Source organism: Ochlerotatus camptorhynchus, unplaced genomic scaffold (genome assembly GCF_037179485.1).
Source record: "Ochlerotatus camptorhynchus isolate MF236.1 unplaced genomic scaffold, CSIRO-AGI_Acam_v1.1 ptg000313l, whole genome shotgun sequence".
NCBI classification, from domain to species: domain Eukaryota; kingdom Metazoa; phylum Arthropoda; class Insecta; order Diptera; family Culicidae; genus Ochlerotatus; species Ochlerotatus camptorhynchus.
This window is the reverse complement of record NW_027040801.1, coordinates 772,513-787,991: the sequence shown is the minus strand read 5'-3', so window position 1 is coordinate 787,991 and position 15,479 is coordinate 772,513. Positions and strand designations below refer to the sequence as shown.

Here is a 15,479-nt window from a genome sequence, read left to right as displayed (position 1 = left end):
TTTCGTTTCCGTGCAGAACCTTCCGGAAAACTGAAAGAAGTTCCCTCCTCAGCCAAGTCAGAATCAGTCTCGTCATCTGATAAAAGAGAAAAGGGATTTTTGTCATTGGTCGATGGCGTGGCTGTCTTAAGCATTTCTGCAAAAGACCACCTGGAACGTTCCTTAAGGGAGCGTTTCATTTTGTCCCCGAGCTGTTTGTACGCCGGGCACGACGAGAGAGCATGAGGAGGAGTTCCGTTGCAGTACACGCATTTTGGTGCAGTCGCTGCGCAGGCGCCATCCTCATGCTTCTCCCCGCATGTGGAGCAACGTGCCTTGTTGCCGCAGTGGGAGGCCGTATGTCCCAACCGCTTACAATGCTGGCAGTTCATGACCCGAGGTACAAATAACCGCACAGGAAGACGAAGTTTTCCCAGCTCGATGTATTGAGGAAGGGCAGATCCAGAAAAGGTCACCCGAAACGAGTCTGGGGGGTAAAACTCTTTTTACCCTCGCTGAGCGATACTGACTTCATTCTATGAACGGCCAGTATCTTTACCGGAGGAAGCAAGGGGTTCTTGAATCGGCCAACCGCTTGCTTCTCCAGTATCTCGGGGTTCAGGCTCGCCTCAGTGACCACGCCTTCGATCTCCACATCAGAGGCTGGAATGTACACCCTATATTCCAGTGTGAAAAACTGGGAAACAGCAATTTCATTGGCCTGTTTCAGGTTAGCGACGGTCACACGAAGTTTGTTGTGCCTAACCTTCGTTATTTCGGTCACGGCAGAGAATCGCTTTGTCAGATCATCAGATATCTGAACAACATTCAAGGGTTTGTTTTTGGGCTGAAAATAGACAACCCATGGGCCAGTCGAGTCATTCGGGTAGGCCCGCAATCTGGAGCTTTTCTCAGCCTGCCCATTGACAGACTGAGATGACGAACCAGGGATGACATCACCATTTTTCTGAGATGAATGGTCATCCATGTCGTCTTCTGACAAAACATCCATTTTGTTCAACTAGTGGGAGCGCAAAACGCTCTCCCACTGAACGCACAGACACAATACATAGAAAACACTACAAACACAGAAATACAAAATGAAAATTTAACTAATGGGGGAGGAAAAGAAACAAAAAAAAAAAAACTTATCTGATAATTCTATACTACTACCACCGAGCGCTATATGTGTAGGCGTTTACACAGATGGCTGGAAGAGACGCGCTGCGTGGATGACCTTCGTTGTGGTGCACTTGATCGAGGATCGGTACTCAGCGCACACAGGCGCACGATGATTGATGAACGATGTAGATGTAGAAACGGGTGCTCACATTCGATGATGATGATACGTGAGCGGGTATGCGTGAGCGCGTATGCGTGACCACGCAACGATGATGCCCAAATTGGTTTGCGAATTACCAATAGCACGGATTAATCGTTCCGAAAATGACACTTTCTACTTAAAAAAACTCACTTTTAGATCAATTTACCAGGAACTATGCCAGGAGTCACTTAGTGAGAAAAAACTGATAATTTATATCAAGCGAATACCGAAAAAACTTCCAAAACAACGGAGCGCGAAACAAGTCGACCGTACTTCTTGCTAGGACGCAGTGAGATGAGTATAGACTTCTCTGACGTTTATGAATTGTACAAGTATTAGTGCAGAACTTTGGGTGAATTCAAAGGTTTTCTTGTAACGGCGCCGGTGGTGTAGTGGTAAGCGTGATTACCTCTCAACCCCAGGCCTGCTGGTTCAATCCCAGTCGGCGCCGCCGTGATGTTCTGAGGCATAACATCTCTGATCACGCCTTCCTTCGGAAGGGAAGTAAAGTCGTTGGTCCCCGGTTCATGAGTTTGATGGGTCGATAGGTAGGGTCCAGGTGTGGGAGCTGCCTTCCTGGCGCGTCGGTAGCATTGGTGCTCAGCACGGAAAACAAGATCGACGGAAAACAAACCAAAGGAAAAAAAAAAAGGTTTTCTTGCACTAATACTTATAATTTACCCCGAGTTCTGCACTAATACTTGTGCATATCACAAACGTCAGAGAAGTCTATAGAGATTAGTGACGTTTAACTCACGCACACTAGCGGAAGCTACGCCGTGTAAAGTTATTTATTATTTTCCTCTGGCTAACCTAAAAAATGTATGAAAGTAGATCTGTCAAAATGAGTTTGACATCGATTTGTTATGTATTTTCCTCGGATAGTCACTAACACGCTCTCATATATCCTACCAACTCTATACTCTATACCATAGGTTCTCTAAATCGTCCTGCAGTTCAGATGATTTGGACCCTACACGTTTGCTTTTATTGACAATAATCGTATTGCCAATACATTCTATATTGACGTCAATGCATCGGTTTTGACAATAATTCTGCATTCACATCATCAATATTATTGTCAATAATTCCCCTTCGGTTCAATATATTGATACGTGTGGGGTTTGCTTATGTTCATGTTCAATAATTAGGGAAAGATTCTCATTCCGAACCTCTACAGGGAGGTTCCTCCACTGCTTCCAAACGAGCAGCAGATTTAGGATGCGGTCGATTTCGATGTGTCGGAATATCGTGATAGGCTAATGCACGATGAAGAAAGACCAATCCCCCCCATTCTGCGAGTCACGTGACTCTCTCTCACCGGTGAGGTCACAATAGGCACCTCGTGTGAGGTGACTCTCCATTTGATTTACATGGAGAGTCATCTCACACGAGGTGACAATTGTCACCTCACCGGTGACAGAGAGTCACGTGACTCGCAGAATAAGGGGGAATATTTTGATGCACCGCTGGCGGTATTGAGGGCCGGTTAATCATCTGTAACTTCGGCTGTGGTGTAACTGTAACTAATTCAATTTCCGATTCGGTAGATGACCGAAAACCGACTACTTACCTCAGTGCTTCCTCGGCCAGTGCCGACTGGTGGTGCAGTAGGTTGAGAATCCGTTTCGGGTCCGTATCGAACAGGCCCAGCCCGAGCGGGGCAAATGGAAACACGAACGGGATGGCACCGACCGCCGCTCCGGGAAATCCGATGATACTGGTCGCCGGTGTTGCTGCTGCTGCTGCCGCTGCCGCCGCCGCCGATGCCGGGGCCGACTTGATACCGGTTGCACGGGAGTAGTTTCCTCCTGCCACCGAAAAGAAATGGTTCAGGTGATTCTGCGGGGTAGAAGGGATTGGAAGTTTGCCGGTTAGGTTAGCTTTTCGAGACAGGTGGGTGAGGGGGTGGTGGTCAATTTCTTTCCGTCCAATAATCGTTGCCAAGCGGTGGTAAATTAAATAGATAAAGTTTATTTTTTCTTTTTTATTGTGTGTTTTCACTTTTTTCATTCTTTTCATCATCGTCATCTAATAATTATAATATTTTTACAGCGTTTTCCCTTATGTTTTTTTTTCTTCTGTTTTTCATCTTTACTTTCGTCAAAATTGGATTTTTTTTCTTTTGTTTTTTTTTTTACAACTATGATATGCATTTTAAATTTGTTTTGCTCTCCATGTTCTTATGGTTGTTGTTGTTGTTGTTGTTGGTTTTTTTTTCTTCATTCGGTTTTAAAACTGTATCAAATTCTGCATTCTCATAACTTGCGTCAAACTGCACTGTGTGTTTGTTGGTTTGTTTTGAATTGTGTTTGTGTGAGTGTGAGTGTCGGTTTATTTTTGCTTCTGCTTATTCTTCTGTTTAACATGTCCATTAAGTTTGGTTACTCCGATGTGCTTTAATATTCCGTTTTTTTTTGTTCTCGGATTTCTTAATTAAAGAGAAAATTATGTCAACTCATGTGAGTGTTTAAGAGTGTTATCATCATTCAAGATTTTGGGTCTAAAGGCAGCTAAAAGTTTCTCATAATTTTATTTCTCTTTATTTATGTTTTTTTCATATCGCTTCAAAGCAGTGTGGAAGTCAATTTTGGTCATTTCTAAGTGTTTAAGGTTATATTTTTTCTTCATTTTTTTTTAATTGTCCCGAAAAGTTTCTACTTTTCCCGTAGAGGAAAACAGAAAATCAACTGCAACTCAAATGGACATGCTTGAAACCCAAAACTCATCTGCCATGCGGTAGTCGCTTTGACTCCTTCTGTTTCTAAGAAAACTAATTGAAACTGACGTTACGTTCTCAGCCCAGCTGCTGCGCTATATGAATATTTATATGTTAGTCTGCGTTCAATTCTCGGTTCTTTTCTCTGTTTGCTTGTGTGATCTATGTGTGTGTGTATGTGTTTGTATGTAATTGCTGTTGCTGTTGAGGGAGGAGGTTGGTTCATGTGGGTTTTTCACGCACACTCGCGCAAAGGGAGCTAACAAGTAACGCCACTCGCTCTGTGCGCGGTGTGCGTTTTGTCTATTTTTTTTTCTTTTCGTTTTCGCTCGTTCTCTGGCTCTATCTGCGGTGTAAATAAATCAATAATAAGAACTTCTGTAAATAATCCAGTTTTGTATTGTTTCGCTTAACTTGACCTTACTTTTAAGAGAAAAACTTCAACATAACATCAATTTCAATTGTTTTTTGTTTTGTTTTGTTTTTGCTTGTTTAGTTCTGCACTTTTTTCTCCTGTTTTCTATTTCAATGTATGTGTGTGTGTGATAGTAAAAATCAGAAAAGTATGAACAAATCAACTTATTTTGTTTTTGTTTCGCTTTCTGTTCTATCGGGTTTTGAAAAATATATTATTCATTATTTTGTTTTGTTTTTTTTTTGCACTTTATCTACACTTTTCCATCAAAACGATGCTTTTTTGTAATTTTATATTTTTTATGATACTAAGTAAAATCGATTTCACTTCTTTCCGCTCGCGTCTTAATTCGGATTAAATATGCTTAAAGTAACAAAAGCGATGCTTCCTACTACAAGTATGTGTGTGTGTGTGTGTGTTATTTTGTTTTGTTTCCACATTCGTTCCGCGCTACGAATGACCGGCGGCTGGTAGTCTGGCTTTCCACCAGAATCTTTCGACAAAAAATATAAACGGAAAAAAGATATCATTATTTTGCGTCTCACTAGAAACTAATGTTGCATCAATTTTCTGTCTGCCTAATAGCTTTTCATGTAGAACTTCCCTTAAATGGTACGACAATAAATCTAAAAGTATTTTGTAAATCTTCCTCTTCACTTGCTTGTTCCATTCAACTTCCTACCGTTGATGTTACTTAAAGAACGAATAAACTAAGGCAATAAGAACTAAGCATATGTAAATCGCCTCTCGCTTTCCAACACTACTACAGCTACTTTAGCGCACAAAAACTTAAACCACTAATCGAAGGAAAACGGAAAATCGAGGAGAAACGTTTTCTGCTTCTTCTTCTTCTTGTTCGTAAACGTAATAAAACTACGAAAGCCAACAATCGCTTTCTTGTTTGCTCATTTTTCTCTTCCTATCTGTCTCTCATTCGCCACGCGAAATCCGCCATCAATCGATTCTGATCCGCTGTTTTCTTTTCCTTTTGTTTTTTTTTCTCCATGTGTGAGTGTCACTGCACTCACCGCTTCTCTTTCGCTTCCATCTGTATCTCTTCTTTTTCTTTTATTTAATGTTTATATCTTTGAATTTTTTGGGAACAGGCACTACAGTGTGTGTGTGTGTTTTCTTATTTTCTTATCATTATTCTGTTCATTAATATTATTTATCAATAATAATATACTTTTTATGCTTCTTCTTCTTCTTCTTTTTTTGCTACAAGGTGTCGTCTTTCACACTTTGTCCATCTGTCTGTTTCTCTTGCGTGATCAAATGGTTGATTCATACAAGACGTTTGCGCTTGTATTGGTTTCTGTTTACTTCCGTTATGTTCAGCGTAGTTTTCAATTGTTCCTTCGCTCTGAGAAATTCCTTAAGCCTCTTATTCTGCTCCCGGTTTTTCTATTGTTTGTGTGTGTTCTCGATTGGGTTGGACTTCGGTAGAAAAAAATCTGTTTGTCAATATTGCATGTTTCTTTTCTCGAATGTATGTGTGTGTCTGTATGTGTGTGTTTCTGTGTGTTTGTGTGTAGCTTGGCACTCAAATTATACAGTTATTTCTGGTTATTTCTTTTACGGTTGTTTGTGTTAAAACGGATTGAGTTTAGTTCGTCTATTGAGGAGTGTTGATAGGTTATGTTTAGGGGGTAGCTTAGGACGTACTGTAGAAATAGTATTGATTAGGTGTTTGATTTCCATTTGAGACTGGGGTGTAGTTTGATTGGGCAAGCTTTCGATAAATTGTTTCCGAAACAACTGAGTGAATTGTCTGATCATAAGAATTTTAAAGGTTGCTGTTACTCTTAAAATCAAAGTTGCCTGAACGTAAAAGTCTTCTGGCCTTGTCCTGGAACTCCTCTGAAAAGACTTAGATTTCTTTTTAGAATTGCCGTTTACCTTGTCCAAGCATTCTGAGAAAGTCTTCTCTGTATGATCCCGTGTGAGTTCTTAGAGCTTGACCTGTAAATCTTCAAATTTTGATCCAAATGTCCTCTGAACTTGAATAAGACATTTTCTGGGCTTGGTTCTGGATGCAGTCGATAAGGTTAAGATTTAGGAAAGTTTATTAGCTTTGGTTTGAAGTACAAAGTCGACAAATTGCTGTGTCGGAAGTAGACATTGAAATATTTCGATATTTGACGCTTAACGAAATGCACGAAGATAACGGAGAAAACGAGAAGCAGCTTGTGTGGGCGGGATCATAAAACCCTATAGCTGGGTTTAGACTAGGCAAGTCAAATGATCAACTCAGTTGAATTCAATTGGCTTGAAAAGTTGAGCCTGGTTCAATTTTTTTTCAATTCAAGTGAGTTGATCAAGTCAGTTGAATGGCATGGTTTACACGTTCAATTCACGTTCAAGTAAGTTGAATTCAACTGACTTGATCAATTGACTTGCCCTGTCTAAACCCAGCTTAAGAGGAACAGGAGACAACTGGCTACTTACTCTTTTATCTCTATCTATTTCTCTATCTCTATCTTACGCACTTCAAATCGGCCAATCACGAGCTGGTTCGCGTTGGACAGAAAAGTGGTTCGTTTTCGTCCCCGTATTGTCTCCTCTTCCTCTTAAGCTGGGTTTAGACAGCATGCCAGTTGATCAAGTCAGTTGGACTTGATCAACTCACTTGAATTGAAAAAAGTTGAACCTGGCTCAACTTCTCAAGCCAATTGAATTCAACTGAGTTGATCATTTGACTTGCCTAGTCTAAGCCCAGCTTTAGGTTCGTGTTATAAAGAAAGTGAGTTATGATCGAGTCAACTGAACTGTGGAAAATGAAATTCGTCATGACGACGGTGCCGAAGTGACGTTTCTTCACACAAATTTTGGCAGTTCCTTATAGGATTTTGTGGTGGAGAATAAGAAAAAGTCCACCATATTTCACAGTGACAGTTACATATGCAATGTCCCCATAGAAGTGAAGGGCTACAGAGCTCTCGTCAACGCCAATAACTCATGGTTCTGTTGGATCTACTTTGTGCGATTGGACGTATCTTTTCTACGTTCGTGTTGATCGTGGAAGGATTCAGCTGGCGTCGTTCACGACACTGGAAATCCTCCAAAATGCATTGGCAAATAGTTCTTAGCAAACCAAAGTTAGAAGATTTCCAAACTAGTTTTGGGAGTCTTCGGGCAATGCCCAGAAGTTTTTCTGGATGTGACCGGAAAGTACTCTGAATATAACCCACAAGGCCTCTACACGGCCAATCAGAACGACTCAGCGACTGAATTAAATTGGCGCAGATCATCTAATTTCCATACGAAATTTACTCATATTTGGGAAAACCTACAGGAACTCATAGCTAATGAGTAACTGCAGGGTTTCCTAAATATGAGCAATTGAATTCAGTCGCTGAGTCATTCTGATTGGCCGTGTAGACTGGCTTGGGAAGTCCTTGGACTTGTTCTGACAGTCAAGTCGTCTAAACTTGATTCATAAACTGGACTTTCTCCGGAAATCCCCTGCATATGTGATCCTCTGTATTTTACGATGCAAGTTCTTAGAACTTGACCTGGAAGTCTTCAAATCTTGACCCAAATGTCCTCTGAACTCGAACTAGAAATTCTCTGGGCTTTGTTCTGGAAATCCTCCAAAATGCACTGGCAATTAGTCCTCAGCGAACTAGTTTTGGGAGTCTTCCGGAAATGCCCAGAAGTTTTACTGGATTTGATCGGAAAGTACTCTGAATATAGCCTACAATTGTAGGCCTCTAGATTGGCTTGGGAAGTCTTTTTGAATATACCTAGGAAATCTTCCAAACTTGTTGTAGACATCCCGTGGACTTGTCTTGACGACCAAGCCCTCTAAACTGGATCCATAATCTCTCTGCTTCCTAATGAAGGCTTCGGGACTTTCTCCGGAAATCCGCTGCATATGTAATCCTCGGTTTTTTCCGGTGTGAGTGTTTATATCTTGACCCAAATCTGAACTTGAACTAGAAATTCTCTTGGGTATGTTTAGGAAATCCTCCAAAATTCACTGGCAATTCGCTGAGGACTATTGAACCAGAGTTAGGAGTTTACTGAACTAGTTTTGGAGGCCTTCCGAAAATGCCCTTGGATTTGGTCGGGAAGTACTATGAATATAGCTTACAAGGCCTCTTGATTTGCTTGGGAAGTCCTTTTGAATATTCCAAGGAAATCTTCCAAACTCGACGTCCCGTGGACTTGTTTTGAAAGTAAAGTCCTATAAATTGGAACTCCTCTTGAATGGATCCAGAAATTCTCTGCTTCCTTATGAAGTCTTCGGCACTTTCTCTGGCAAACTGCACATGTAGTTCAATGTATTTGCCAGTGTGAGTTCTTAAAGCTTGACTTAGGAATCTTCAAATCTTGGCATTTGGCCCTCTGAACTTGAACTAGAAATTCTCTGGGGTTTGATCTGGAAATCCTCCAAAATGCACTGGCAATTAGTCCTACGCGAACTAGAGTTAGGAGATTTCCGAACTAGTTTTGGAGATCTTCCGGAAATGCCCAGATGTTTTTTTCTGGATTTGCTCGGAAAGTACTCTGAATCTAGCCTTCAAGGTCTCTAGATTTGCTTGGGAAGACAATTTTAATAAACCTAGGAAATCTTCCAAATCGTCCCGTGGACTTGTCTCGAAAGTCAAGTCCTCCAAATTGGAAGTCCTCTGAAATTGATCCAGAAATTCTCTGCTATTTGATGAAGTCTTCGGAACTCTCTCTGGAAACCTTCTGCACAAGTAGTCCTCTGTACTTTCCATTGTAAGCTCTCAGAGCTTGACCTGTAGGTATTTAAATCTTGACCCAAATGTCCTCTGAACTTGAACTCGAAATTTTGGCTTAATTCTGGAAATCCTCCAAAATTCACTGGCAATTCGCTGAGGACTATTGAACCAGAGTTAGGAGATTTCTGGACTAGCTTTGAGAGTCTTCCGGAAATGCCCAGAAGTTTTCTGGATTTGGTCGTGAATACAAGGCCCCTAGATTTGCTTGGGAAGACCATTTTTAATAAACCTAGGAAATCTTCCAAACTTGTTGTAGACGTCCCCGTGGACTTGTCTTGCAAGTCAAGTCCTCCAAATTGGAAGTCCTCTTAAATGAATCCGGAAATTCTCTGCATCCTTATGAAGTCTTCGGGACATTCTCTGGAAACCTTCTGCACATGTAGTCCTCTGAACTTGTACCAGAAATTCACGGAACTTGCTCTTGAAGTCCTTTTCATATGCTTGGAATTGAACTTCTGAAGTCCTTGAAACTATCGGAATCTGTGCTGAAATTTTTCCAAACTTTTTTATTAATATCCTAGCGAATTATGAACTTTGTGAAGTGCCTTTGAGCTTGACAAGGAGTCCTTTAAAATGAACTGAACAATCTCGCAACTTGGAAATCATAATAACTTCCGATAGTTCCTAACTTGGTCTAGATTTGAAGGTTTTATTTATTATCATTGTGACGTTTGAAGCCGGTTTCATTTGAAATTAACCTGGATTGATCTTCAGAAGCCCTCTGAACTAAACCTAGAAGTGCTCCAAAATGCCTCAAATATTAGAAACCCTCTCAACTTAACCAAGAAGTCCACTGAATTCGGTGTATACATTCTCGGGCCTTGAGCTAGAAATGCTTGCCCTAGAAAGCCCCTAATATTGGAAGTACCTCAGCGGCATGAGCTGGAAAACCTCTTAGCATGACCAGGAAGTCCACTGAATTTGGTTGATAAATTCTCTGAACTTGACCTAGAAAGGCTCTGGAATAATCCGAGCAGTTCAGTTTGAAGGCATCTGGTTTTGTTCCTCTTAAACGCAATGGAAACTCTCTCAACCCAGACCTAGGAATCTTATGGTCTTGTTTTGGAAGTCAACCAAACATGCCCAGATGTTCCTCTGGATTCTGTCAGGAAGAACTCTGAACATAACCTAGCAGTCATCTAGAATTGGTTTGAATGACTTCTTGAGGTCCTTGAAAGTATCGGAACCATGTAGCGCTTGACATCAATTTGTCCAAGACTTAACCTAGAAGGATTGGTCCTTGAGGCCTTCAGAACCCCTCAGAACTTGACCTATTAGTGCTCTGCATACAATGCACAAGAAGCCATCGGAAAGTGCCTTAGAGCTTGACATGACCATCGTCAGAACTTGATCTGAAAGACCCCAAAACATGACCGCGAAGTCCTTTGCACTGGAACTACAAGACTGGCTCAAAAATTGCGCTTGATTTGATCTGGTAATTCTCCCTGAAAATTCTAGAAACTTGTCCTGGTGGAGGCCTTTCGAAACTGAACTAGAAGTTTTCCGGACTTGTTTTTTAAGTTTTCCGAACACGGCCAGAAGTTCTTCTGAATTTGATCGGAGTTCAGAAAGTACCCTAAACATAGCCTTGAAGTCCTCTGGCCGTTGTTTGGAAGTTTTTTTTTTTAAGTACTTGAAACTATCGAAACGTGAACGGGAATCTTCTGAAGTTCTAAATTTACAACGCTTGAAATCTGTTTACCGGGGACTTGACCTAGAAGTCATCTTGATCAGTATAAGAGGTCTTTACAAGCCCTCTTAACATGACCTAGAAGTGCTCTAAAATGTACTGAAAGTCTTCCAGCAGTACCTTAGAGCTTGACTTGAAAACGCTTTCACTTGGGACCTGACCTGGAAGCCTTCTGAACTTGGTTTGGATTTTTCCTGGAAGTCCTCTTCGTATGTTTGAAGTCATTTGGTTTTACTATGTAAGTCCTTTAAAATACATTGGAAGGAGGCTGGTCCTCCTAGAGGTCTGCTGAACTTGAACCAAAATACTCAAGGCATTTACCTTTTGTAGAAGTGCCACTTGTCGGGAAGTTCTAGAAGTGTAATTCTCCAGAACATTCCCAGGAAGTCCTCTGACGTTGCCCTAGAGATTCTCAGAACTTGACTTGTGAGTCCTCTGAACTTAACCAGGAAGAAATGTGCTAGAATTGGAACCTGATCTAGAAGTACCCTGGATTTGTTTTGGAAATCTCCCGAACATGCCCGTCTAAACTTCCTTTGTAAGACTTTTGATGGCCTTGAAACTATCGGAAGTCTTTTTGAATTTGCGCAGAAAATATGCTCAACTTGTTCTGGACATTCATGTTCTGAATTTGAGATGTTTTCAGAAGTCCTCTAAACTGAACCTGGAAGTGCTCTAAAAGTTCAAGTTCTCTGAAGGAGGTCCTTGAAGCAGGATTCCAAGAAACTATCTAAATTTGTTCTGGAGGTACTTTGAAATACACCTTGAAAAAGCTATGAATGTGTCCGAAAAGGTCAAACTAATGAACAGTCCTCTGGATTTGGTCTAGAAGTGATCTACACTTGCTCTAGAGGTCCTTTAAACATGGCATTAGACTTTGCCTAGAAATACTCTGAACTAATCCTGACAGCCCTTTAGGGCCACAGGATCGGAAGACTTGTGAAATGCTCTCTACTAAACCTAAAAATTATTTGGATTTGAAGGCCTAAAACCTGTCAATGGTCAAGTCCACTTTCTCTGAACATAACCAAGAAGTCATCTAGAATTACTTAGAAGGCTGAACAAGTGTTGGAAAAAATCGACAGACGACAAAAGACTACCATCTGGAATAACTGAATTTGCTCTTAAATTACTTTGGACTTGACCTGGAAGGCTACAAGGTAGAAAACCATTCAACTAGACTGGATTTGTTCTGGAAGTTAGCCTTCTGGACATATGCCTAGATGATTTTCTCGTTTCGGAAGTTCTCTGGATTTGATTTGAAACCCATCTAGACCTTTTCTTGAATTGCCATGCTAGTCCTCCTAAGATGACCCAGCAACTATCTTAGCTTACCGTGCGGCGGTCTCTAAATTTGTTATTTGCATTAAGTTCAAGCCTTTTTTGGACTTGAGTGGGAAATTTTTAAAATCTAATCCGGGAGAACTCAAATTTGCTCTTGAGTTAGTAGAGGTTCTTTGTAGCTCACTGGAAGTCTTCTGGACTTTTCCGGAAACTGGAGTAAAGCTGGCAGATGGAAATACTTGTTTTGGAATTGCTTCGAACTTGTTTGGGAAGTTCATTGAATTTAGTCCCTTTGAACATGACCTACCAACCTAACAGACTTTCTTTTGAAGTCCTTTTATGGAGTCATCTGGATTTGTTCTAAGAGTCCTTAGATGCTCAATAAAATGCACTGGATCATTTTTCGATATTCTGAAGCAAACCTGAAACATTGCTGGGATTTTTTGGAAGTTTTCTAGACTTAACCTGAACCCAACATTCGTAGGAATTGTCCAGGAAGTCATCACAGTTTAGAATCTTATTTTGTAGACTGAGGAAAGGTGAATAAACCTCTGGAGGACGTTCAGAGGACTTTCCCGGAAAACGGACAAAGGAGTCTTAGTCTTGAGGTGTCCTCCCAACTAACAATTTTTGTTTTATTATGGTTTTGAAGTAGTTTATAAACCTTACAATGGACTTGAAGACCATAATAAAACCGGAAATGTTGCTCCACAGAATAGTTCTGCCTAGGTTAATAAGCAAGTTAATTATCCGCTCCATGGCTGTTCATGGCCCCAAAAATAGCCAACAACAGGTATACGAAGCTATGTCCCTAGCACCTAGGGTCTCCCTTTAGCTTCAGAGAAGTTAAGAGAGGCGATATTCTAGAAAAACTCAGAGTTCAAAGGATTCTTAAGAGAATTACAGAAAGCCTGTGAAAAGGTTCTTTCAGAGTTTTGAATGTTTATCGTTGCTTGAAATCTCCCAAGACAAGCTTAATGACTTATCCTGAACAACGCCAAAGGGTTTCCGGGAGCAGTTTGGAAGAAGTTTTGGCGCTGGGACTTAGGAGCCTCCTTTACCCAGGCTTCTGGGGACAGCTTATTAGACCTTCGAATGAGATTCAGATGACTATCGTGAAAGAAGGCCTGTGTATAAGCCTTCGGAGATTCCTACAGGCCTATCCGTATAATTTTGACAGTTTCGCATCGCTTGGAATCTCCAATGAATTTTCCAAAAAAAAAGGCCAGAAGGTAGCCGGGACCAATCTGGAAGAAGTTACAGCCAAGTAAGAGCCTCCTCTCAGCATACTGGCGAGGAAAGCTACATAAGTCTTCGAATGAGGTCCGGAAGACTGCCGTTACAACGTTCAACGGACTCTTGGCCTAGAAATTAAAAAAAATTAAAGAAGTTTAGTCTGGATCCCATGAGAGGGTTGTAGGACAAAAGGTCAAAGGACATAAGGTCGAAGCGACAAAAGGTCGAAGGGACAAAAGGCCGAATAGACAAAAGGTCGAATGGGCAAATGGTTGAAGTGAAAAAAAGGTCAAAATGGAAAAAGGTCAAAATGGAAGAAAGTTCGAAAGGACAAAAGGTCGAATGGACAAAAGTTTGAAATGGATAAATTGGTGGCTATCTCTCAAATATTTTTCCTTCTTTAAATCATGAGTAGTAGAAAAATAAAATAAAAAACTTCCATAATGGAAGATCTATATGAATCCCCGGAAAAATTTTCGCTAGAAAAAGTCAGAGTAATGGTCAACTGTCACAAGAAACTTCCGTTGTTTTCCCTGACACTCTTGGAAAAAGACAGTTGAAAATTGTGATCTGAAACGGGTTAAATTTTCATCGCCTGGTGTTGTTGTGATGATCCACATTTAGCACAAATCGAACATTGACGAATGCGATCTTTATGTAGCTGTTCATCCTAGGTCACAATAGATTAGTTTTGGCCAACTGGCATAGTTGATGCTATTCCGACACTTACATGAGCGATCGTCATCTCTTTTTTGTCATGCTACTTAGAATTGTTCAGAATCTTCCATTTGGGATGACTGTAGTCCTCCCTGAGATTGTCTGGAATCTCCCTGGAATTGTACGGAATCCTTTCTGGGATTGTTTGGGATCCCCTCTGGACTGTCATGAATGCCCCTCAAATCGTCCTTTTGACTGTCCAGAATCCGTGTTGGGTTTGCCCGAAGTCCCCTCTGATGTTGTCCGGAAGCCGTACTGAGAGAGTATGAAATCTTTTCTGATAATTGTCTGGAATCACCCGTAGGCTAGCTCAGAGTCCCTCCGTCATAAATCCCTTTTTCGATTGACTGGAATCCTGCCAGAGATTGTCCGAAGTCTTCTAGGGATTGTCCAGAATCCCTCTGGGACTGTCCTAAATCCTTCTTGTGATTGTCCATCAGAATCCGTATTATGTGGTTGCTAATGTTTCGCGTGCTATACGAAAGTGCAATAGCCGTATTACAAACGCAATTACGCCCCTTTGAAATGTTGTCACTGAATTATCTTTGCTTGACAGCATCGGTTTCAACCAAACAACCAGGTTGCTATGTGTAAATGTTGACAAAATTAACTCCGATATACTCATGATCGAAAGCTGTCTTGCCCCAAGGGACTTCCTGAGAATCCAAGAAATCATGGAAAAGCTCGCTCCCTAATTCTGGCGGAATATTTTCCCCGTTTGAATTGGTCAATTACATTTCAAGCGGCTGCCATGTGTGTTTGTTTACAATCTAATTCGCACTGTCTGACAGTGGCATTATGTATAAAATCTGCCTGCAATCACTTCTTATGAATGCAAGAAGCTTGGACCCGGGAATGAGACCATAGCTCAAATAGCCAATTTCATGAACGCAAGCATTCCGAAGCTATTTTTACACACGGTAAGCGCCGCTCCAATACATTATCGATGCTAATGTACACCATTGATAACGTACTAAAACTTTCAATCCATCAGTAGTGCATTTTGTTTATTTCTAATTCGTCCTGGGCTAAAACTCACAATGATGAACAAAAATGTACTAGAGTCATATAATTGCTGAGATCCAGAGACCACGTCCGGGCCGCGGGCCGCACGTTGGGCAGCGCTGCTAAAGTGGAAAGAGGAACGAAAAGGCAAATGAACTCAGCTGAACGTTGTTGCGCTTTAGTCGGAATGGACGGCACCTCATGCAATGGATAATTTTCAGTTAATACACTTCTCAACACAACTTCTGTACTTTCAATTAACACTACAGTCTTTTTAAAACCACGTAAATTTTCCACATTTCAAGAGCCACATGTGAAAAGGGCATATAAGCTTTTTGTAAACAAACTTTTGTAGGCCC

General features: G+C 41.1%; 1 protein-coding gene and 2 long non-coding RNA genes across 12 annotated transcripts in view; 1 reads left to right on the top strand and 2 right to left on the bottom strand.

Moving 5' to 3' along the window:
• Positions 1-15,479, bottom strand: part of mamo (maternal gene required for meiosis) — a 530,597-nt gene that overhangs the window by 17,301 nt on the left and 497,817 nt on the right. For all 10 annotated transcript variants that reach the window (XM_065229293.1, XM_065229294.1, XM_065229301.1 and 7 more), the window contains one exon: positions 2,877-3,145. In XM_065229293.1, coding sequence (XP_065085365.1) covers positions 2,877-3,145 — 269 coding nt within the window. The remainder of the gene's footprint in view (positions 1-2,876; positions 3,146-15,479) is intronic.
• LOC135707506 (uncharacterized) lies at positions 3,616-9,498 on the bottom strand. Its single transcript, XR_010518232.1, has 2 exons — positions 9,418-9,498; positions 3,616-9,004 (listed from the first exon to the last, which is right to left on the bottom strand). It is a non-coding gene; the product is annotated as an uncharacterized LOC135707506 (long non-coding RNA).
• On the top strand, positions 11,175-11,473 carry LOC135707505 (uncharacterized). Its single transcript, XR_010518231.1, has 2 exons — positions 11,175-11,236; positions 11,285-11,473. It is a non-coding gene; the product is annotated as an uncharacterized LOC135707505 (long non-coding RNA).